The 25000-nt window shown below is 38.5% G+C and overlaps 1 protein-coding gene across 2 annotated transcripts in view; it reads left to right on the top strand.

The window, feature by feature from the left end:
* Positions 1-25000, top strand: part of LOC111342407 (uncharacterized) — a 70956-nt gene that overhangs the window by 38623 nt on the left and 7333 nt on the right. Inside the window, exons 2-5 of one of the 2 annotated variants that reach the window (XM_088762672.1) lie at positions 19990-20267; positions 20660-20774; positions 21437-21559; positions 24116-24238. In XM_088762672.1, the coding sequence (XP_088618798.1) occupies positions 19990-20267; positions 20660-20774; positions 21437-21559; positions 24116-24238 (639 nt within the window). Of the gene's footprint in view, positions 1-18622; positions 18724-19989; positions 20268-20659; positions 20775-21436; positions 21560-24115; positions 24239-25000 lie in introns of those variants that run through there. The other variant, XM_022949477.2, reaches the window with a different exon arrangement.

Genomic DNA, 25000 nt, shown 5'->3' with positions numbered 1-25000 from the left:
GATTGGTATTATAACCATTAGCCTCAACAAGTTGGACAAACTACGCCACGGCAAGTAATTTTTTCGCCAAGATACTTGTAGCACTGTTGACATACCGGACCACACCCAACTGCCGTGCAGCGGCCATCTATAACGTTCAAAAGCCTTTGGCAGCCACGGGGAACAGCTACAAAATCGACAGGACAGCCAGAGAAACCAGTACGATCGCAAGTCGACACATGAACCTGGACGACTACATCAAGGCGAGCAAGTAGTCGTTTTCCAGCCACAAATCAAGACATGGATTCCAGCAGAGGTGAAGGAAGAGATCGGTATACCAAGGTCCTACATAGTCAAGAAAACTGGTGGGTCTGAGCCACGACACAATAGAGTACAGCTCAAGTCTCTACAGAAAACACCAATAACCTGTGGAAGACAAGTTGTTGGCAACCAAGAGAGTACCCGTGCCAGACAGCCATGAGACAGAGCCCTCACCGTTCGCGATGTCGTCAACAGAACTACCCCAAGCGGCTACCTACTAACGTAACCGGTACTTTCCAACCAAAGCAATGATAACCTGCCTGTGACAACCAGGAGTGGCCGCATTGTGAAGGAGGCATCTAGACTAGACTTATAAGCCCTTTTGCCGTTCGAACACTCGTAGGAACACTCAGAGAGACATATACTTTCGCTTTTCATTATTATTATTTTTTTCATTTCCTTTTATCTATTTTTTTTTGGGCTGTTAGTTCCCGTTGAAGCTTACATTTCCATTTAGCCCCTTTTTAGGGTGGAGATGTTACATGAGCTAAGCTGTTAAGATGTTACAGGAGCAAAGTAGTCTGGCGCATGCGTAGTGATCAGACAGGGCACATGTTCGGGGCACGAAGCAATTTCCTGTATCTGAGATACTAAATAAATTACTGTGAGCCTGTCATATCCTTTTACAATACTCATAGTGTTGACTTGTGTCTTAACCCTTCAACTCCCAAGATCTGTTTGTTAATTCTCCCCACGGACTGCTACATATTTCCTCGTAAATTAGAGATGAGAATTAGGTAAGTAAGTAAATAAGTAAGTAAGTAAAGGCTTTATTTAATGAGGGTAGCACTAAAATAGTAAAGAATACTAATAAACCAGTCAACCACTAAAAATACAATAATAATATTAGAGATATTAAAAACTGTGGTTTAACTACATAAAAATCAGCTATGAAAATTACAGAGTAAAATGATTTAAAACCTGTTGGTCATTGAAAATGCTCTTCCAGAGTGAAGTTTTAAAACTACTTAAGGTGGCCAGTTTTCGAGTTGATGGTGGCAGGGTGTTCCAGGTTTTACATGCTGTCGCTGTAAAAGTTCTTCCTCCTTCCTTTTGACGTTTGACGATCGGACAAGCTAATTAAAATTTGCATATCTGGTTTCTCGTGAGTGAGTTTCACTAGAAAGTTTCAGCAAAGTTTTTAAGTAAGCAGGTACATTTCCTTGTAACCGTTTATATACAATGGAGCATTTTGTTATCTTGGCCTGTTCATAAAAAGGTAACCATTTAAGTTTGTTAAATAACTTTACAGAGGAAGCTCAAGAATCAGCATCTAAAATGATCCTAGCAGCCCTTTTCTGCAGCTTTAAGACACGGTTTAGGCAATGTTTGTCACAGCTGGACCAAACAACATTTACATAATCCATTACTGGTCTTATCATAGCATTATAAAATAGAAGGCGATGATTTAGTGGTAAGCAGTATTTGATCTTCTTCAAAATGCCTCTTCTCTGCGATAATTTCTTGCATAATTTGTCAATATGAGGAATAAATGTTAATTCTTGATCTATCTCCAGTCCCAAAAGTTTTGCAAATTGCACATTTTCAAGTTGCTTTCCATTAATAAGAACCTCAAGATCATGTTCAATTCTGGTTGAGAGTCGCTTACCAGTGATGGTAAGCACTTTTGTCTTGTTCTCATTGAGAGGAAGTTTATTGGCTGTTGCCCATTGGTTGACATCGGAGATCGCTGTGGTCAGTGAACTTTGTAAGTTATCAATATTTTCATAATGAGCAGCAGAAATCGATGTCGTGTCATCGGCATAGAGATCAATTTCAGCAGAACTCACATGTAGTGGAAGGTCGTTGATGAAGGCAATGAAAAGCAAGGGGCTTATAATTGAGCCTAGGAGTACACCATGACGGACCCATGCAGTAGGGGATTCTTTGTCATCCATGGATACCAGCTGTCGTCTTCTGTCGAGATATGATCCAAACCAAGCTAAAGATTATCTATCGAGCCCATATGCTTGAAGCTTTTTTTGTAGAATGGAATAGTCAACCATGTCGAAAGCCTTAAAATAATCAATTAAAATCATGCCACTCACACGATCTTTATCAAGATTAGACAGCAACTCATCAATAATTCCAATTAAAGCAGTTTCTGTGCTATGAAGCCTCCGGAAACCGGATTGTCTAGGATAAATCAAGTTATTATCATAAAGATCGCTGTAAAGCGTGTCGTGTGCATGCTTCTCAATGACTTTTGAAAGTACTGGCAACACAGATATCGGACGATCGATAGTTGTTCACGTTTTCCGAATCTCCACCTGTAAATAATGGAAAGACTTTCGCAGTCTTCCAGCGTTGAGGAAAAACCGATTCGCTGAAGGAATAGTTGATTAACTTGGCAATGGACGGGGCAATTATAGGAGCTGCAAATTTAAGCATCCTCGGAGACAATCGATAACCTTTCTCTCTGTAATAGGCGGAATAGAGAAATCGATGCCAGCATCTTTTCTTGAATCGACAAAATGAATAAGTTTGGAGATGTCTAAGTTCATTTGAAGAAGTAATGATCTGAGTTGATCCGCGATAGAGGTAAGATGAGAATTAAACTTGGAAGCCATTTGTTCATTGTCGTCTAAAAGATGTTCACCGGCTTTAAGGCTGCTTACTCGCTTAGGCTGTTTGTTCATTCCAGAAATTGATTTAATGGTTTTCCACAGTTCTCTGGTGTTGTCTTGATTGTTCTCAAGTTTTGAGACGTAGTATTTTCGCTTGGCACTCCTTAGCAAGCCAACTGCCTTATTTCTGGGATTCTTGTACTCAGCCCAACCGAAGGGGTCTTTTGAACGCTTAGAATTTTTTCAGGAGCATGTCCCTTAACCTCAGTTGTTTTAAAATAGCATTTGACATCCAAGGAGTTTGGGTGACAAGTGCGACCCGCTTGTTTCGCCACCTACAGTGTAGATCCAGTGCTTCATTGAATAAACTCTCCCACGATTCCAGCATATCATCGATTTCATCAAAAACAAAAATAGTATCTCATGGGGTCTGCTCGAGGGTTAACTTGAATTGTTCTTCGCTAAACCTTTTCGTGTCACGCTACCGAATGTAAGTGTTGCCTTTTGACGCGTTACGAGTACGACGCTCAAGAGCATTGTTATATATCCTCACCGCAAACAATGGTAAGTGATCAGCAAGCCCGATAACAGGGCAAATGATATTCTGTATTCTTTGAGGTTGATTGGAAAAGATGTGATCCAGACAAGTTTCGCTAATTGGTCTTGTTGGAACATTTACGAGCTGATCAAAATTCATAGTCTTCAAACCTTTACTGAGACGATGTTGATTATATTTTGACCGATTGAGCGCGTCTATGTTAAAGTCTCCCAGTAGAATCATTTCTTTGTTCAAGAGATAAGCTTGCTCAATATTTGCCTCTAGGCGAATATCGTCTGCCAACGAGTGCGAGGGTGGGCGATAAATTCCGGAGATAAAATGCGATCGATTTGACTTAAAAGGAATAACCTCAAGCCAAATAATCTCTAAGACAGTGTTTTCCAAATCGGTTCTACGTTTGACACGCAGATCATGACTGACAAAGGCAAGTACACCACTACCACGTCTGGGTAATCTATCACAGCGATATAATGTAAATCCAGGAACAGTATATAATGAATCTGGAATGTTGGCCTTCAGAAACGTTTCTTTTAGAAAAAGCACATCGACCTGCGGCACACCAGACTTTCCAAGATGGAAGAACTTGATTTGCTCAAACTTAGCTGAAATTAAACGATTAACGTTCCAGTGCCCAAACCTTAATCTCCTATCTCCAAGACCAAGATCAAAATAAGACAACAACTCTGGCCGTTTCAGATTCCCAGGTACAGATTCCAACTGTGTGTTGTCAATTGTGTCGTTGAGGTCGCCTGATGTGTCACGCGCAAACCTTCGAGTAGAATGACCACCTTCCGATTCTTCTGTTGTAATTGGTGACCTCACCACGGAATCTTCATCGAAAAAAGAATCACTCAGCTGTGGTAAGTTGCAAGTGGTACAGTTCCAATTTAGGTCAGATCTAGATAGTACCGAAAGGTTGTGCGCGACATACAAAGACACTTAGCATGCGATCATTTGTTGCAACTTGAGAAGAAAATGGCGTCTTGATTATTTCTTACAGCCTTCTGACATTCATTGCATGGATATTTCTGTGCTGATTTCGTCTTTCTAGAAGCCGAATTTGTCGAGACCTCACCTCTAGCTGACGGTCCAGGTTGAGGGTGAATGTCGCCGCAAAGTAGGATCATATTAACTGTAATGGTACGTTGGTTGTCGGGCATCGCTATGGTCATCACGCCACGCGTTGACCATCTCAGGGTTGGAAGCTTTCTCCGTTGGTACTGCGAAGAAACTCTATGAATAAAGGTGGAGTGATTCAAACTGTAATGGACGCATTCGCTGGAGCTGCTGAGGACTAGAGTAGGTAAAATAACTACAAAAACCAGCAGAGGGACAAAAGCACGACCAACCGTCATTATGCTAATGTTCATTGAATGGCCAGTCGAAGAATGATAGATCGTTTCTGGTGAACAAAAGTTTCAAATGTTTGCTTGCGCATTCAAAACTTTCAGATAGACACTTTTGGTCTATCTTTTCAGATAGACACTTTTAGATCAGGATAACAACAGAGTAGTTTGCAATGAATACTCTCATTACCATTGTTTGCTGGACAATGCATGGTTATGATAAGGAGAAGTTTTATGTTAATCACTTGTGGGAGTTAAAAGGTTATTCTGGAGACCAAACCTAAATTTCTGATTTCTGAAAGGCAAAAAGTGAATTGTGTCTTAATCTGGTGACAGAAAAGGGTATTGTATTGTTAATTTCTGATAGCTGGAGACTTGACTTGTATCTTAATCTAGTAACAGAAAAGGGTAATGGCTTGCATTCAGTGTTGATTTCTAAAGGCAAAATAGTGTTAACTTGTGTCAAAATATGTTTTATTTTTTGCATTGTTCTGTTGTTTGCTTTTATTTGCTTGTATATCATTTGCTCATATAGTGACAAATAAAACTATAGTGCTTTGCGTATAATTATTTTGGAGCAGGCTTGTTGCTGCTGTATGCTTTCAGTCCCCGAGGGCATAAATAGTAACTATCATTCTGTAAGGACTGCCTCGTCTTTTCATGCTGTACTGGAGGTCCCTAGGCCTTCTGGCACTTTCACAAGCTTTTTAAACTTCCGCACTCTCTCCAGTCATAATTGTACGAGGCAGAAATGACTTGGTCTACTTGGTTTTCAAAAAATTGTTCTCTAATCAAAATCTTGATGTCGTATCTGTGGTACTCACTCTATTAATTTCCAAAGCAAAGCAGTTCTACTCCATCGCAACATCTCCATATATACCTTTAAATATGAATTAAAGTAGTTGATATGAAAGATCTGCTATATCTTCGTAGATTCTTGCAACATTTTTTAAAATTCGCGATGAAGAAAAGACAAATTATTAAAAACAAAAACAACCACATCTGCACACATTCGGTTGCATATCGTCCTCTTTGCGTTACAAAAGTTTTTTTCCAACAAGAAAGCAAAGGGGGAAGTGATATTAGTGACAAAAATGGAATCCACTTTCACAAATCTTGGCTTTCCGCTGATGATTACAATTTGGAGATTTGAATCCGAACTCATTTCTTGAAATATCTAATTTTACAGTGTTATGATAATTTCGTCTTTGGATGATGGCGACTCAAATAAATTGCTTATAAATAAATTATCCGAAAGTAAAACGCGTAGCAATAATTATATTATTATAATTATATCATACAACTATAAATAATCCTAAAATCACCTTGTGATCCAACTGCAGTACATATCATGCGACAAAACAGCAATCAATGGACACAGATAAAAACGGAATGCATTACACAAGACTCGGTTGGAGAAGTTAACTGGTATATGTAATCTAAACCCAAAGAGAAGTTCTTAAACCAATGCTTTCGTTTTCAATAGCTTTGACATCTGCCTTAGACCATGAGGAACCGCGAGCACAATATTTTTTAATTTTCACTTTATCAACGACCAGTGGTATCCCTTAGTCGCTACTAACGCTAAATTTTCAGTTTCATTGTATTTGTTCTACAATCACTGACAAGAGCAATCCTTCAGCCTAAATACGAGTCGTCTGCGTCTTGAGTACTGGGTTTCATATTTTTGTCGCGGTAAGAGTCTTTTTTGCTTAAATAAATATTTCTGTAGTTGAAGAAATATTTTTGTACAAGGATAAGTATTCTTTTTTTTTTATGTTGTTCAGGTGGAGGTTTACCAAGGTCGTTTTCGCTTTCAAGAAGAGCAGCTGCAGCAGGAAGGAAAAATAGTACTGCGCCAAAGTAATGCAAAAGATGATCGCGATATGTCGTTGAGTTCTTCGCGAGTTATCGTTTTCCCTGAGGGATATATCGTATTCTCAGCGGCATATCAACCTGCAGCTGAGCTGTATATCGTTCTCGCTCCGCAAAACATCCGATCGTTTTCGCCTTCTTGATATATTGTTTACATCCAACAAAATGAGGCTGCTTCCCAGCAATATTTTTTTTCATTGAACCATATATCGTTACAGCTTCGCGATATATAGTTTCTGGTAGGCGATATATCATTACAGCCACACTATAGATGGCAGAGGCAACTTTGCGCCCTTTTGGCGTATAATACACGTAGGCAAGACTATAGTCTATTCGAATGTCATAAGCGTAAATTAAATCTTAAGACGCCAGACGTAAGGCCATCAGTCTGACATAACAGGAACAAACCTCCCCCCCTGAGCTCTAAAATACAGTGAGTCTTCGAGACTGACGGAAGCATGGGAAAATAGAGCCAGCGTTTGGAAAAATGAAAAAAGAAAAGCGCCAAATTTAGACTGCATCTTAGCTGTTCTTATTTTTTTTCTTGATGTACTCGTCATTTGACCATAAGGTGCTGTGATCGATACTTCAATAAAGTCATCGTTTACTGAAAAGTCCAATCCAAATATTTCCCTTGTAGCCTGCCTCGTTTCTTGATTCTCTATCGGTGACGATGTACCACGATAAATCGTAGTAAGGATATATCACCGCAGCAAAAATGATGACACTGGCAAAAATTTATCATCGGAACGAGATATCACAGGAAAGTTCCAATATCTCTTCGATTCATCGCTTTTAAGTGTCGATAAAATGCAAGATATAATGCTTATATATCGCCGATATACCGGTAGAACAAAGCGCGATATTCCGCGATAATCGTTTGCATTAGTTTTGCACAGCACTGTACTACCAGAAAAAAGAATTGTGCTAGAGGTCTCTTTAATGGGGCCAGGGAAGATATCAGATGGGTGTCCAGTTCGAGAATAGCTCTGTACTCTTCAGAGGCAATCTAGCAAGTAAGCGAAAAGGAAAACAGTTTTATTGAATTATACTACGTGCTATACGAACGTTTCTTCATAAAGATCCACACATTGAAAAATTGCGTGACACACCGTAAGCTTACGAATTGTGTTTGACCAAGGATATTGCTGATAGAATATCTCCCCTCCCAGGGAGAATAAAAGGATAAGTACATAGAGCCTAAGGAATGTTGAACTGAATGCACATACTGGAGTCTGGCTCGTAATATCCAGTATCCTTGCAAATAGCAAAAATGGCTCGTGACACACATCATTGCAGCTTTAAGTAAGTAAAGTACGTTTACGAGCCTAGTGGCCCATTAGACCAGTGCTTAAGTCCGGTTTCTGTAGCATGAAGCGACTAGGAGTATTTCTACTCCCCCCTGGATGGGATGCTAGTCCATCGCAGGGTTACCCCCAGTATTAAATTGCCGGTACCCATTTATACACCTGGGTGAAGAGAGGCACTGTGAGAGTAAAGTGTCTTGCCTAAGAACACAACACAATGTCCCGGCCGGGGCTCGAACCCGCACCACTCGATCCGGAGTCAAGCGCACTAACCATGAGGCCACCGCGCCTCCACTCATTGCACCTTTATACTAATTAAATTAACGTTTATGAACTGTTTGTTTAACTTTTTGAAAAAAATGTCACCTCACTGCGCGATTCATTCTACATGATCGATCTTGGAATTTTTCTTTTCCACTAATTGAATTCTTATGTGGTGTTTCCAATCGTTCCTTTTGTTCAGAAACCAAGGTCAAATTACAATGACGATTTAACACATAGCTACGTTGTGTTTTGTGTAGAAATTCTTTTAATGCACCAAGATGTATCCCATGGCTTTAATGTGCCTCTTCCATTATCTGGAAAGAACATTGCCGTGTTGCCACACGTGGTCGCGTAATAGAGCCCCCCACGTGTGCCAAATCCAATCCTTGAGTTGCAAGTGGTGCAGTCGTTTTCGTTGTTAACAATGCCAATTCTGGCTCTAGAACCGACTCCCCAACTATCTGCATTGAAACCTTCTTTGTTACAGTTCAGTTGCAAAGAGGCCTCTGACCCAATAAGTGCCTTCCACGTGTCACGACTCAGTGATGTGTTGCGATGTCTTTTATCAGCGATCAGTGAGTACAAAGAGTGAGCCATGGCCAGAAATCCGATACAGTATGGCCGCCGAGGAGGCGCATTGATGCCAAATACTGTCTTAGAATACAAACGCGTAATTCAAGCCGTTACAAAGAAAACAGTGAGATTTTAAGTTACCTTGATTTATTATTCGTTATTACATCCCTTTGGAAGCTTTAACCCAAGGTTCAAAAATCTTAAAACAAAGTTAAAATCTCGTACAACCTGTGGAATCACGTAGTTAATACTTTCGTAGTGGTTAAACCGGTTCCCAAGCCCAATCTCTCTCAGCGAAAATATGCTTGAAATCCGTCATATGTCTTCTCTATTAGCTTGCTGAGTTCCCATTTTCTCGAAAATATCAACTGGTCTCGGGAGGGTTTTGGTATCCTTTAAAAAATCCGCTTGCATTGTTTACACCAGAAACTTCACTTTAAGCTTAAAATTAAAAGGTTTCCTTGTCATTAAACCGGTTTCAAAAGACGTTGAAAATCAGGGAAAATACTTTCGATGACGATGCTTTAAAAAGCGCGATTTAAAGGGCAAGAGGAAGGCAGCCATGAGCCATGTTTTGGACTCGTAAATTCATCGTTTTGATAGCGCAACGTCCTTCATTTTGCATCCCAAGAATCTTCATTCTATACTTTGTAACCTCACCGTTTTATGTATAACCTGCATTATGCATTTGGAGTAATAAATTACATTGCTATTTTGCAAGTCAAAATGTCGGACGAATTCAATGAATGCTCTTTGAGTTTCAAACGCCAAATCGTGGTTAACCAGCCAGAAATTCGTTACACAGCTAAAGCTGATGTGAATGAGGTTATTTGTGCCGTTGATATACCCTTTCCACTGTTAAAAGAGTGGCAGAAAATCGCCGCTTCTTCGGGTGCTGAAGGCACTTCCAGCCAAAATTTTTCTACCGGAAATGAAGACAACAGGCCGGCTCAACTGAAAATGCACACAATATAGATTACGTGGATCTGCTGGAACAGTGTAGTCGTTGTGGCCTTCTTGCTTTTACAGATGATGAATCGACACGCAATGAAATCAGCATTCATTTGCCTAAACTTGCCGGTACAGTTGTGCAACTGTATAAGAAAACGAAGCGTAGAGCCAGAAAAGAATTCCATGAAAAAGTTAAAAAATTTCACGAGTGCGAGGGGCAAGTGAAATCAGTCAGAGCATTTCATGAAGAAATGGAATCCATGAGAGATAAAATTAAAGAATGGAAGGCCAAGCATAAGAATTTAGAAGAGGAAACAAAAGAAATATAGCAAGAAATGATTGTCTCATTAACTGAAAGCAATAAGGTCATAGGGGAGCTCCAGAAAGCAAATAGAGAACTGGAGAACTACATTATAGTTTTAGAGGAGGCAACAGGCATCTCTGCTTACAAAGGAAAACAAGTTTCAGAAGCAAAACAGAAGGCAAGAACCCTTTTAAAAATGCTTCCTCTCAAGAGCTGGTACAGCTTTTTTGTTTTTTCAAATCTTTTGACAACTGTGACAACTATAAATTCACTCTGAGCGTAAATTTGAAGCAGATTGGCTCAGCTTTCCGACCAAGTTGAATATGTCAAGACTGCAAAGTTAAGCTTATGCTTACCTGACAAGATCGAGCGTTAGGTTTTCTTCGTCTTCCCAACTGTTGTCAAAGGAGCTATAATTTAGCCATTTGACTAAGTATTGAGTCTGGAAATAAAATGTGATGTTTTGTTCTTAGTTTTACTCCAGGCTACTCAGTTGAGCAAGCAACAAGCAAGGAACTTTTTCTTTACTTACCGTTCCGCATGAAGTCCGCTTGGAAATCAAGCCCTCCACCGGAAAAAAATTCGGGAAGCAATTTGCTTCCTTCTGTTTTTGTTTTGGTTTCCCCAGAGAAGATCTGATGAGGAATCGTTGTGAATCTGAAGAAAGAGACCGCGACTATTTTTACTCGAATTTTGCACACCAGCCGCCATTTTCTAGCCAAGCTGATCGTCCTGCGCATGATCAGTGTGAATTTTTAGCTCCATCGCGAGCCCTCAATACGTACCGCTGACTGTCACGGATTTCTGGCCAGAGCCTTCTTGTTGATGACAATTTACCTGAGCTGATGTCCGATCTTCATACCGAGACAGATGTTGGAGAAGGATGTGTTCCAGTATGTAACTAGCTTCGTTTCCTGTTCGTCAAAACCAGTTTGTCCTCCAGTGGGGTTGAATTCACTATAATCACCGAGTAACGCTCTTTGTAATGAAAGGTTTTCTGAAAACAAAATTGAAAAGAAATTGTTTTTAGCTTATCCAATATCTATTGTTACATTAACTACGAAATGAAGCAATTTGCATCTAGTTCACGTTACAACTGAAGTTAAGAAGTTCTGTTTCAGATGGTCACCGCTGTTCAATTTACTTGATCCAAATATGCAGTTGTTGTTGAAGAAGTTAAATTATATCCGAATTTTTGGGATGAATGATAAATTTTTACAAAGCATTAATGATTTTTAATAACCGACAGTATGATCGTTGCGGGAACATATCACACTAATGCCTTGCCGTTTCAACCGGGCGATAGCTCGACTGAGGTTGGAGATTTTCCGATTGCGACCGAACAGTCGAGGTTATTTAGTTGTTTACTAAATGGCTGACAAATTGAAGAAAGGAAAAAAACATTTTTTCTAGCGGAAGTCGTCAATTTGCATTGGCCCGGCAATGCACGCGTTTACGTATTTATTCATTGAGTCAAACCCACGGTAAAACTAAGTAATCAGTAAACTACACCACTTTGCACGTATTTCGTCTAATTCATTTCGGGAAAAAATTACTCTCAGAGCCTAAAAAAAAAAAAAAATTTCAAGATAGCGTTGTCAGAACTTAAAAGGGGGAATGTTGTCCAATTTCCCAGGTAGAATTTCAACTGGAATAGTTAAAAAAAAGACAGAAAACTGCTTCAAAATAATTAAAAGTTGAGTAATTAAAAAAAAATCCACTCTTTATGCCTTTTCTCCCTTATAAATTATATGAACAACCCAAATATGCTGCCTTGCCTGAGCTATGTTTACTGGGAAAAATTATAACCAATCAACAATTGGAGTAAATTGCTATGGGCAAAATCCCATAGCCGCATTTATTTAAAATTACTGTTCAATCAAATCCTTGATACAAAGTTTGGCCCAGTAAAGGTGAGGGCACTGAAAACGCCAAAAATTACATTATAATGAGCTGAAAATGAGGAGTGGCTGGGACAAGGGGAGGAGGAGGGATGAAAAACCACGTCTTTAACCACCATCAAGATGGAACGAAGTGACGCTCACATGGGAGCCTGGTCACTTGGCAAGCACAAGTATCCTAAAGGGTATTGGGTATAATCCAAATAAATGCCACCCCAAGTCCCAGGTCCCCAAAGGAAATAAAAAGTACACAACGGGGAGAAGAAGCATAAAAATTCTATTTGCAAGCAAATATTTCCTTTTGTTGAAAGAAAATGCAACTACTTCGGAGTGCACCGTTCAGAATATTCGAATCTTCGCCTTTACTTTCGATAACACATCTTCGCCGTATGAGAGACTTACGAACGAACTTTACAAGGCTTTTGAACAGCTCAAACTACATCTAAACTAATTATGAAAAAAATGAAACTTTCGGTAATTGTTGTGACTACCAGATTTTTTTATGTGTTTTATAAAGGATGATGGTCTATAAATGCATGACAGATCTGCGGACTGTACTTTCCACTTAGCGATTTTGAAATAAAGTTATCTATCTATCTATCTATTTATCTATCTATCTATCTATCTATCTATCTAATATCCTGCTTAAGTGATTTGTTTGGTTGTGTTAGTAAATGATCGTTCAGTAGATCGACAAAGCATTCCTCATTGACACCATTGGCGTTACATGTAGAGTCCCACAGGATTTTAGGTGAATTAAAATCACCAAAAGAGTCATAATCACAAATTTGGTTCATAAAAGTCTTAAATTTATCTATCCGATCTTGTTCACTGTCCGGTGGTCGATAACAGCAGCAAAAACATACTGTTTGGTTAGTTTGAGTTGTTATCTCAGTGGAAAGGGTCTCCAGGTCCTGTTGAGGGTTGTTTCATTACTCTAATATATAGATTCAAAAGTATCAGACTGTATGGCAATAAGAACACCTCCACCAACTTTGTTAATTCGATCTTTCCTGAAAATGGTGTAACCAGAGTGAAGTAATTCTGAATCTTTGATGTTATCACTGAGCCATGTCTTGGAGACCCCAACTAAGTCAACATTTTCCGAATATACTGGCCGGCTGGATCTTGAAAGCAGTTTAGGTTAGAGATGATCATGTTATTCTTTTTATAATGACTCATCAAGCTACGTGCTTTTAAGGAGAGACATTTTAAATTTCTTGTGCACACAGGGACAGGACTTTTTCCTCTATGACATGTGCGAGTCCAACCAGGGTTTGGAGAAATATTGCCAGCCATGAGTATTTGGGCAGCAAGTGTAGAATATCACAGGAGATAGAAGGTCTTTGTCAATTTCGAAAATGAATAGACCATGGTTGGTTCACTTTAGTTGGGGTAGCTGATGTTATTTCGGCTTGGGTAAGTCATTTGCTCTCGGAAAATGAGCTGGAGATAGACGCTGGTCCAAGAGATGTTTCTGTAGAAGAAAGCCCTCGTACTATGATGTAACTGCGGAAGAAAATTGACATTCGTTGCAGAGCGTATTTGAAGCATGTAGACGCCACCATATTTGCTCCCCACTGAATTCCTTTCATTTTGTATTTATCATAGCATTCTATTTATCTTTGGGAGACCCCTCATCAGGAGACATCAGTGAATCCTCCTTCCATCTTACGTTTGAGTAACATGTGTGCCGAGCGAACATGCAGACAAAGCTCAGCAGTCAAACCACCTATAATTACTCAAAATGTGCAGTAAAATCATTTTTAACAGTCAAAACTGTTGATGGAAAGTACTGTTGAAATGAGGCTTCTTCTCCTACACCACCAATTAAATATCGTTAAAAACTTTGAAAACATGTGCAGAGACTAATATCCTCAAAGACGAAATGGAAAGTGCGGTGAAGGTAAACTTAAGTACGGTAATAGAAATCACTAACACTCGTGTATTATATATAGTTCTAGTTTCGCGTTTTAAAACAAAACGGAACAAAACAGATATGATGAAACTTGAAAATATATCCAAAGTAGCATAACTGTTACAATTCATACAATTCATGGCGATGTTAGGGCGGCTGCAATTTCACTGAACATTTTACGTTCAGATTCCGCATTAAGACTAAAAAAACTTTGGGCAAAAGTGATAAATTCTGCTCAGCGAACTAACTTCAGTTGGCGAACTATTTTAGATTGTGAACTTTGATGGTTTGCGAACTTGACATTTTTGACAGCTTCAGTCACGTTTAACCAATTAGATTACTTTAACCATTCTAACGAGGGTCTGATTGGCTTATTGTAGCTTGCTTTATGAGAGTAAAAAGCATACTGACGACACTTTTGTTCATTCTCGCAATTAAGTTTGTTTTGAAAACTGAGAGTGATGCTTGGGGAATTCAACCGATTCGTTATTACAAAACAAATAGAGAAGCCTTGAATGTGCTCTGTGCTGTTGTGAAACACTTAGGAAGCGGCTAGAGCACTCAAGAAGTGGGGAGAAACACTCGAACTCGTCTAGCGTTTCTCCCTACACTACTCTTTAGTTTCGTGCCCTCGGCGCTTCCTGCTCGCTTAGCAACAGAACATAGCACATTCAAGGCTTCTCTATTTGTTTTATAATAACGAATCGGTTGAATGTTAAGGCTTTTCTATTTACAACGAAAGTAGTTTAAAACATATTGAGAAACATGAGCATATTACGTATATGAGAACGATCCTTCGGAGTAAAGCACTATTTGAGCAATAGTGAAAATCAGACCTGAAAAAAATTTCAGGCCTGTACGGGATTCGAACCACTGACCTCTGCGATACTAGTGCAGCGCTCTACCAATTGAGCTAACAAGCCAACTGGGAGCAGGCCATCAAATTAATTCGATATAAACCCGTAGATGATAAATATGAAACATATGTGTGAACTGCGGTTATGAGACGTATATGAGAACGATCCTTCGCAGTAAAGCACTATTTGAGCAATAGTGAAAATCAGACCTGAAAAAAGTTTCAGGCCTGTACGGGATTCGAACCACTGACCTCTGCGATACTAGTGCAGCGCTCTACCAATTGAGCTAACAAGCCAACTGGGAGCAGGCCATCAAATTAATTCGATATAAACCCGTAGATGATAACGGGTTTATATCGAATTAATTTGATGGCCTGCTCCCAGTTGGCTTGTTAGCTCAATTGGTAGAGCGCTGCACTAGTATCGCAGAGGTCAGTGGTTCGAATCCCGTACAGGCCTGAAATTTTTTTTTCAGGTCTGATTTTCACTATTGCTCAAATAGTGCTTTACTGCGAAGGATCGTTCTCATATACGTCTCATAACCGCAGTTCACACATATGTTTCATATGTTTGTTGATGAGCATATTAATAGGTCTGATAAAAGACTTTGTTTCGTACGCCAAATCAATTGATTTTCTACAAATACTTTATTTCAAAATACATTTTCTTCTATTTGATGGTCATTTTTTTGCATATGTGCAACTAAGACGCTGAAATAATTTCCTGTAATCGCTAAACATTTCGGATTCCCTACGGTGCTCTGTGATGATTAAAAAACATTTTTTTCCACTTTTTTTAAAGAAGAAATAGAGATTAAATGGATTGGGCACTCACCTTGTTAACTTCATTCGTTAGAGCGGTTGAGCTATTTATGGATCAGATAAACGTTTGCCGATGGAATCGTAACAAAGAGTTTGCTTTGATAGTTCAGTAAATGCAAAGCAGTTTATCGTTTTCAAATGAGAACTTTTATTCTTAAGGTAAAAATATATATATAAATAAAAGAATGGTTACAATAATGATAAAAAAATCAACAATTTTAACTATAACAACTTTCGTTTTACCAACGATCTCTGCGATCAAAGAAGTCAAACTTGCGTATTTAGTGAAAGTTCATAACTTGGCTAAATATCACAACTTATTTTTTTCTCAGTTCGTGAGCGGGTGGTATTCTACGAATCCTGCAATATGATTGGTTCCGAGAGCGAGCAGTATTCTCCCCATCCGGCCCGCTCACGGCGGGCGGTATACGCTTCGGTTGAGTCACTTTGCAAAACATCTCAAGCTTCGTTGCAATTTTTCACAGATATATCTCATTTTGCCAGCTGGGCAGAATTTTTGAGCAAAGACCTCGGTCACGACCTTTTGGCGATAAACAATATTAATTCTTTCTTCTCTCTCGCTCTCAAATCACTTTGGTTTTTCGGAAAAAATTGACTTCGAAATAAATTTTGTGGTACTAAATTTGTTTATAAAAAGATTGAAACGCGGCTTAGAAACGATTTGTTTTTTAATAACCCTTCACAAAAAGTAACTCAGAAAGTTAAAACGAGACTGTAGTTGCAGTTAACGATTATGTTAATCGATGTGACTCTCAATCGTTAATACCTGAATTCTTCAACACAATTTGTTCGTTTGTGAAACGCTGAGCGAAGTTTTGAGTTCTTCTATAAATGCACTTTCGCCTATTCTTTGCAAGTCCTTTGAATTTTGGACATTTTTACCGTAAATTCCACAACAGTAACCGAAGGAATTCGATGAATAAAAGCCGCATTAAATCCCCTTGTATCTAGCTGGAAAGAGTCTCATTGGCTTCAGCTTTTCGGTAGAAGAAAAACCGATTCACATCGTGACAGTTACTTATCAAAAAATGCTTCAAAGTTTGCTCGGAAGCCTTTTAAGCTACGCTAAGAAATTAAAATGTCTCGGTGAAGGTTTCCTCTTAAGTTTTCTTTATCATCCACTCGCTAATAAATTGTTAACTTTAAGTAGGATTTTCCCGTAATTAATTAAACTCGTAATTGTAGCCATAAATTATGCGGGTTCTTAAGGCAATCATTTTTTTATGCGCGTAGGTCGGTCCGTATTGGAAAAAACTGTGCCCTTTGTCTTGAGTACCGCCCTCGGCCTATGGCCTTGGGCGGTACCCAAGACCTCGGCCAAGTTTTTCTCAATACGGACCTCCGGCTGGTCAATAACATATATTTTATGGTCATGAGTTTGTCTAGATTCATTGCTTACAATAAAAAAACCTTATATCCTGAAGCTTAAAATTTATTTGAATATTCACTGAATATTTATTGAATATTTATTGAGTCTGTAGCCATTAAAATTCATCTATTGTATGCTTTTAGTTAGGGAAATTGTTTTTATACAGGGCTAACCTCACGATTTTCTCTTTTCAGGATGTATTTTTTTGTATTTGCGTTGTAACTTCCTGAATAAATGTTATGCTATGTGTTATGTTATGTTAAAGTGTCTATACGACCAACAAGGTTTTTATAGATTTGGTATGTATTTAACATGTAAAAAAGTATTCTTAAATAAAAATTGGATTCTGACGAGTCTTCGCCCTGAAATCGAGCTGTAAACTTCCCGCTTTGGCCACGCCCATTGAAGGTGACCGTGAGTCGTGGCAAAAAAGAGATTGGGTTCAGAATGGGTCCTGAAGTCAAGTCAGGAACGCGCCAAATCCCGCCAGTGGTTCATTTCACTGTTTTTTTCAGTAAGGTAAAGAGTTTTCGGCGACATAAATATGCGCGATAGATGTGTTGTAAAAGTACTGCGTTTGTCAAGCAAAGTAACAACACGACGCTCGAGACGCTGCTGGAGTGACATCACTCATTACTAATCTTCCCTTACGCGGTCAACTTCCTTGGGCGTGGCCGAATCGGGAACTACAAAGCTCGATTTTAGGGTGAAGAGGCGTCAGAATCAAATTTTTTTTTTTTAGAATACTCTTATACAGTTTAAAGAGATACCAAAACAATAAAACCCTATTGGCCGTATAGACACTTTAAAGCGGATGCTGAAAATTATCGGGAATTAATTTCCTGACACACAGAAGTTCTCAGCAGCACCGAAAAAAAAACCATGATAATTATCTAATTTAACAAAGGCTCATAATGCCAGCTGCTGTGAATTAATGTGTCCAAGCGAAAAAAAAAAACAAGAAAGTCATCAAATGAATGCTTCATTTTCACAAACTAGATTTACATCTATGCGTTTCTTTAGAGCTGGGATTTTCAACGAGGATTCAATTTAGTCAATTATGACAGAAATTTTGCAACCTTTACAAGAAAAAACGTTTCCAAAACTTTTTTTGAATATAAAAAAAATTGTAGGAGACTGAGTGACTTAAGCCTTATTATTATTATTACTTTTTTTACAATTCTAGACCAGCTCGTTTAAAACAATTCTTTCACCCTAAAGAATTGTTTTTAAACGGAGTGGTCTACAATTAAAAGAAACAAAAATTGGACGGTCCAATTTATCTTAATTCAGCAATAAAGGTTTTTATATCAGTGTGCGTGTTATTTCGGAAATTGTAGTAATCATTCCTAAAAAGTGACGGATATATGGATATGAAGGTTTTCGTAGAGGCGAATTGGCGGACGACTAACGCAGTTGCATAATTACGTGTTATTTTATCAATTTTTCATGATAACATGTCAGACCCCAGGATAATGTGACAAAACTTCATTATGGATATTGACAGGCAAATTATTGCTAAACAAAGCAACATTCTAACCAAACAATTTTGTATGGAAAGAAAAACTGACATATGAAACGGTTTGACTGCAATTTCTATTGTTTCAAAATTCACCTGTTATAGTGAATCTTATTAAAAACAAAAGACTTCGTATCTTACCGACGTGAGCATACGTTTAATGAGTCCGGCAAAACTTCTCTAGCCGTGCTCTGTATCATGTATTCCGTTTCTGTCTCCCTTCTTTTATTGCAACTCTGCTTTATGATGCTCATGGTTGTCAGATCACAAGGTTAGTTTCGGTATGACTCATATCCAAGTTATTTCTACCCTGAGTTTGAGTCATCGTTAATTTTGTGGAAATTTCATCCAAAATTTATAAAAATTCATTATTGAGTCAGAAAATTAACGTTATCCACATATATTCACTGAAGAATTTCCGTTAAAAAAACTTCATTTATCAACCTACAGATAATACTTTGAAGATGTATTACATTAAACAACAACAAACATATGAAACATATGTGTGAACTGCGGTTATGAGACGTATATGAGAACGATCCTTCGCAGTGAAGCACTATTTGAGCAATAGTGAAAATCAGACCTGAAAAAAATTTCAGGCCTGTACGGGATTCGAACCACTGACCTCTGCGATACTAGTGCAGCGCTCTACCAATTGAGCTAACAAGCCTGATTTTCACTATTGCTCAAATAGTGCTTCACTGCGAAGGATCGTTCTCATATACGTCTCATAACCGCAGTTCACACATATGTTTCATATGTTTGTTGTTGTTTGATTTATCATCTACGGGTTTATATCGAATTAATTTGATGGCCTGCTCCCAGTTGGCTTGTTAGCTCAATTGGTAGAGCGCTGCACTAGTATCGCAGAGGTCAGTGGTTCGAATCCCGTACAGGCCTGAAATTTTTTTCAGGTCTGATTTTCACTATTGCTCAAATAGTGCTTCACTGCGAAGGATCGTTCTCATATATGTATTACATTCTTGTTTACGAATGTGTATTGCGTTAGAATTTACAGAACGAGGCACAGGCGATTACAAAGTCGGCGTCAGAACCTCTGCCAAATAGTTTGAAGCCCCTTATTCTTCTTCCTTCCCAACGCGAGCTTTCTTCAAAGCAAGCCCTTAAAGTTACATTTAAGATTGACGATGAAAAGAAAATCCGTTGTGTTTATCATGGGAAGAAGAAAAGCCCAAAAGTCAAGTAGGCACATTTAAGCCGGGTCCCTTCAATCGGCTTAGAGGAAACGTTTCTGTCAGACTTGAAATGAAAGTCTGGGGAAGCAAAACGTAATTGAAATAATTTACAATTTAAGAGCACTAGAGAACTTTTACAGCGTTTATATACTCTTATCTAAACACGAGGGGGGAGGGGATGGGAGTTAGGAGAAAGGTATGTAAACCCGAGACACAGTCATGAAGTTCATTTATCTTTTTCTTTTGAACAATTACCGTAACATTACAATATTTTCCGTAATGCTAAACATAATATAAGTTATAGCACTACGTTTACTGTAGTTATTATTTTCATTTCAAAGACAGCTGTATCGCAGACCAGTGTCGCAATTTGGAGTTCGGGCCTGAGAAAGCATTTGACGGAAAACGCCTCATTAACCACACCATTCGCACCGTAGTAATAACAGTTGCCAGGTTCTGCGAAAACTTGTGTTATATGGAGCCCGATTGTGTCAGCATTAATCTTTATACACCTGCAGATGGAAATGGAAACTATGAAGGTGAACTGAATAACGTTACTCACGAAGGACACGAAGACAAGTTGATAGACCGAGAGAAGTATTCGTACCACGCCGCTGAGGTAAATATAACTTTCAATTAACAAGTCAGTTTGGTTAATTTTTTTTTCTTTTTAGAACTCATAATCTCATGATCTCCTAAAAAATTACCAAGGTACTTGAGTTGTTTTCAGTCTTTCTTTAGAAGTAATATTGTGTCTGTACTCTATAACGATATCTTCTCAAATACAACGTGTTTCAAAGTTAGTGAAGAAATAGAGAACTAGATATATAAGTAACATTGGCCAAAGCATTAGCAAGAACTAATAATTTTGATGACAAGGACAACTATGATCCTAACGATTACGATGGCGATAGCGATGACAGCAGCGGTGCGGGTGACTATCAAATGATAAAAATGATTATAACGATGATAGTGATAATGACAATGACAACATTTTGTTTCTTCCGTCAGAGTGATTGTGTTCAAAATCCCTGCAAGAATAATGCTACTTGTCAAAGTGGATTCACCAAGAAAGGTTACCGGTGTCTCTGTACCGTGGGATTTGAGGGTCCGCTTTGTGGAAAAGGTAAACACAACTTTTATTTTGATATTTTGAGCACTTTAGTTTAACAACAACGAGGAAAAACTTGAGTGCTACTTTTTTAGTGTGTCTCTAACAACAGAGCTTTTTCTGTCCTTTTGTTGCTTAAATTGTTCTTACGATTCATTTAAAACTAAAGTACAACAGGTCTTTGCTGCGGTTTGTTCACCAATAGAACTCACTGATGGCGAATTATTTTTTTCTTAACTTCTTGCCACCTTCGATGTCTTATTCGTCTTCACATATCGTTTTCTGGGGTATATTGTAAGTGGAAAGAAGCAGCCACAGGCAAACAGATCTTTACCCACACGCAGAGCTTTCCGCATTGAAAAAAACAACAAAACAAAACAAACCATAAACAAATAAACGAAAATAGGAAGATATGACTGTTTCGTAAGTCAGTCTTACTTGTGACTTACTGGATGGTTGCACGACCGTTAAATTTTGAATACAGCTCTCTCACTCGGTGCTTTTAATTTGTAAATCGATACAAAGCAGATAGACAAATAGTGATCATAAGAAACAAAAACTCTGTCTACCATATTAATGATGTTTTCATGGTTGTTGGTGCTTGTTTGTTTGCTTGTTATTTTATTTGTCGAATAATTTTTTGTTTTTATTTGTTCATTTTTTTTCTTTTTGTTCAGATATCAACGAATGTGTTCGTGACCTACACAAGTGCAGCGATGATGCGTTTTGCATCGATACCAAAGGTTCTTACAATTGCACATGCAAAGATGGGTTCCAAGGAAATGGACGAGACTGTAAAGGTGTGCGTTAAATTTAATTGCAAATGTGATATAATAATGAAGCTCACATGAGAAAGTCGTCCACGGAAGCGATAGTGACCGAAATATCCATCTTCTCTGCAGGAAAATGTATATCAACGAAGTCACATCAAAGCAAATTATTCTTTCTTTCCAAAGTTTTTGATTTGCTAGGTCCATTCCTTTTTTGTTGGAAAGGAGGTTTTCTTCTGGCAACAGAAAAGTATTAGTGTTTGATTCTTTCAACAACAAATATCAATGCTGTTCAAACTAAATATAATTATAATAAAGTTCGGATATAACGCACGCTGTCATTGGTTGAAAGGGCGTGCTCTATCAGAGTACAGAACATGGAGTTGAAGCTGTCACGCCATCTACCAATTTGTAACATGATGGATCAAATCCCACATTTTTCTTTCGGGTTTTTATTTGACTCAGAAGTCCTCTACGACCTAGAAGATGAAAGAAAAATTGAGGTAGTAGCGTCGATCGATTTAGAGGATACTGTCAATGACAGTGCGACCTACCCGTTAGCTGAAAGTGAGGTTTCCAACGAAGTTAATTATGAAAACAATGAGCGCGGCGGCAACTTAAACAGGCAAAGATTTGAAAACATATCAAGTGCAGAAATAGACGACATAATTTATACAAGAACAGAAACAAAGAAAACCAAACAATCCACCAAATGGGCTATCCGAATTTTTGAAGGTGAGTTTTTCTGTCGCAAAAATATAATAAATACCACATGAAAACCTCGAATAGAGTGGACGCAAATTTACTAAATTTTCTAAATTTACTTCCAGAGTCAGATAAAGCTAAACAAGCGCTAGAACAAAGAAAATACAAAACAAAAACCTCCAATTCCAAAAGCAGACCTCCAAAAGTTGAAGTCGTCAAATACAATCCGGGGAGACAATCCTTGGGGTCTTCTGCGGAATATCGGGCTTCATATAACCTAGTACTGGTGTCATCGAGGACGCGAAGGTCAGCGACAGTTGACTAAGCAAAGCTTCCAGTTCTTATTAGACGACAACGGACGGGAATACGTTTCAATGACCCATGACGAGGCTACTAAGAACCATCCAGGGGGATTGAAGACCTCAGCAGTGTAGAAAAGGAGGCCAGGATGTTTTCAACATCAAAGGATTCACTTTTTGACGGCCTCGAATGCCTCATAATGGCGATCTCTGGTCATCGCAGTGAGGCTAGCCTGAGGAATTAAAACACTCGTCCATCCAGTGAAGAGCTAAGGGCTTGTTTAGATATTCCTCTCTGGTGCATTGAATAGAAGACCACCGCAGCCAAGTTCCTCTGATGTAGCCACCAGTTCAGAAAATCCTCCCGCTGCTGTAAATTCGACCGTTGTTTATTCACAGAACAGCACAGCGCAGCAGTTTGTCAAGTTCCAACCACAAGCTTTAAGCAGTTTGTTTTCAAATTGTCACGTTGATAACGTCCAGGTTTTTATGGGCCAAGATTCGGCCGGATTTCATTAATCATGTTACTAGATACTGGCTTTTGTACGCAAAAAATGCAAGTTTATGAATTCGAATTATAAAGTAAGATTTGCGATTCTTCGTAATTGCTTTTGATGGTTTGACATTTTGACAGCTTTGGTCTTGTTCATCCAATCAAATTAGATTGCCCATTCTAACAAGGATTTTGATTGGCTTATGTAAGAGTGCTCTGTCAGAGTATAGAGCATGCTGACGACACTGTTGTTCGCTTTGAAAATAAAGTTTGTTTGAAAACTCAAGTAATGCGTGGGGAATTTCACGGACTCTTTATTATAAAACAAATAGAGAAGCCTTGACTGTGCTCTGTTCTGTAGTAAAGCACTTAGGAAGCGGCTAGAGCACTCAAGAAGTGGGGAGAAGCACTCGACTACGTCTCGTGTTTCTCCCTACACTTCTTTCGTGCTCTAGCCTCTTCCTGCGTGCTTTACTACAGAACAGAGCATAGTCAAGGCTTCTCTATTTGTTAAATAGCAAATAAATCGAAGCACGCGCGAGCAATTAACTTAATTTCAAATCATTAGAACGGGTTTATATTTCGAAATAAAAAATATTTCTTTGTTCTTTCTCATGACCTCGGAAGGGCCGGGAATCATGTAAAACGGAAAGATAGTGAACTGAGGGGTCAATCCCGCAGCATTTTCATCAACATGCTTGCTGACTCCCAGCATACGTGTGTGTAGATCTCTAATTTGTTGTTTATGAACTGTGGATCTCTAATTTGTTGTTTATGAACTGTCACTCTATTTCTCAGGACATCACCCGTTTCTCCTAGGAGAATTTCAATAGACACTATTATTGTAATTATAACTAGATCTGTGACGTAATAAGTCAATAAACACGTTTGGCTATGCCTGAAGAGCCCCAACAGCGGTGAAACGCGAAGCGCAAAAGCAAAGAAAAAGAGGACTTTCGTTTTTCATTTTTTTAAACAACAAATATCAATGCTGTCCAAACTAAATATAAATAGCAAGTAATGTTGCGGAACTATCATATCATGTATATGTTTTCGTCAATTGTTTGTTTGTTGGTTTAATGTCTTCATATATCGATGAGTGTGTCGTGGGGTTAAACATCTGCAGTCCTTATGCCTATTGCAACAATACTAAAGGGTCTTACAGCTGTACGTGTAAACCTGGATTCTCTGGAAGGGGAAGAAATTGCGAGGGTAAGCTTTAATTTAGGGGTAGTTAAGCAAACGAGGCGGATTTCCTAACATATGCATATGTATATGTATATGTATATAATGTATAGGTATAAACGTAAAAAACCTTATCCTTGAATCGGAGAATGCTCTACAGTCATGGAGCTTTGTAAACAATTATATGTAGGAAAATAAAAATTAAAACTTCGCACTAAAACTTCTCACTACAGATCTGTTTCGGAAGGGTTTTTTAACCCTTTCGAGGACTTTTAACCCTTTCGAAACAGATCTGTGGTGCGAAGTTTTAGTGCGAAGTTTTCATATTTATTTTCCTATATAATTGTTTAATGTATAGGTATATGTATATATATGTATTATGTACATGCGTATGTGTATGTGTATGTGTATGCGTATGTGTGTATATGTATGTATGTATGTATGCATGTGTGCATGTATGTATGTATTTATATAGGAAGTGTGCGTTTCGATTTTTCCGCATAACCGTGCTCGATACAAAAAAGTAGAGCGCAATATATGATGAGTAAAAAAATACGACGACTACGTTTTTATCCCGATAAATACGTAGTCGTCGTATTTTATCCCGATAAAAGCGTAGTCGTCGTATTTTTCTACTCGACAACACACACACATATATATATATATATATATATATATATATATTTAGTATAATTTCAGAGCTGAACAAAGAGTTTCCAGCAACCTGATTGGTCGAGCGGTTCCTTATATGACGCTATATAAACCGCTGCGCGCGGTTTATATAAAATG

Source organism: Stylophora pistillata, chromosome 6 (assembly GCF_964205215.1).
Source record: "Stylophora pistillata chromosome 6, jaStyPist1.2, whole genome shotgun sequence".
Taxonomy (NCBI): Eukaryota; Metazoa; Cnidaria; class Anthozoa; order Scleractinia; family Pocilloporidae; genus Stylophora; species Stylophora pistillata.
The sequence above is the reverse complement of the archived record's forward strand: the minus strand, read 5'-3'. Positions and strand labels throughout refer to the sequence as shown.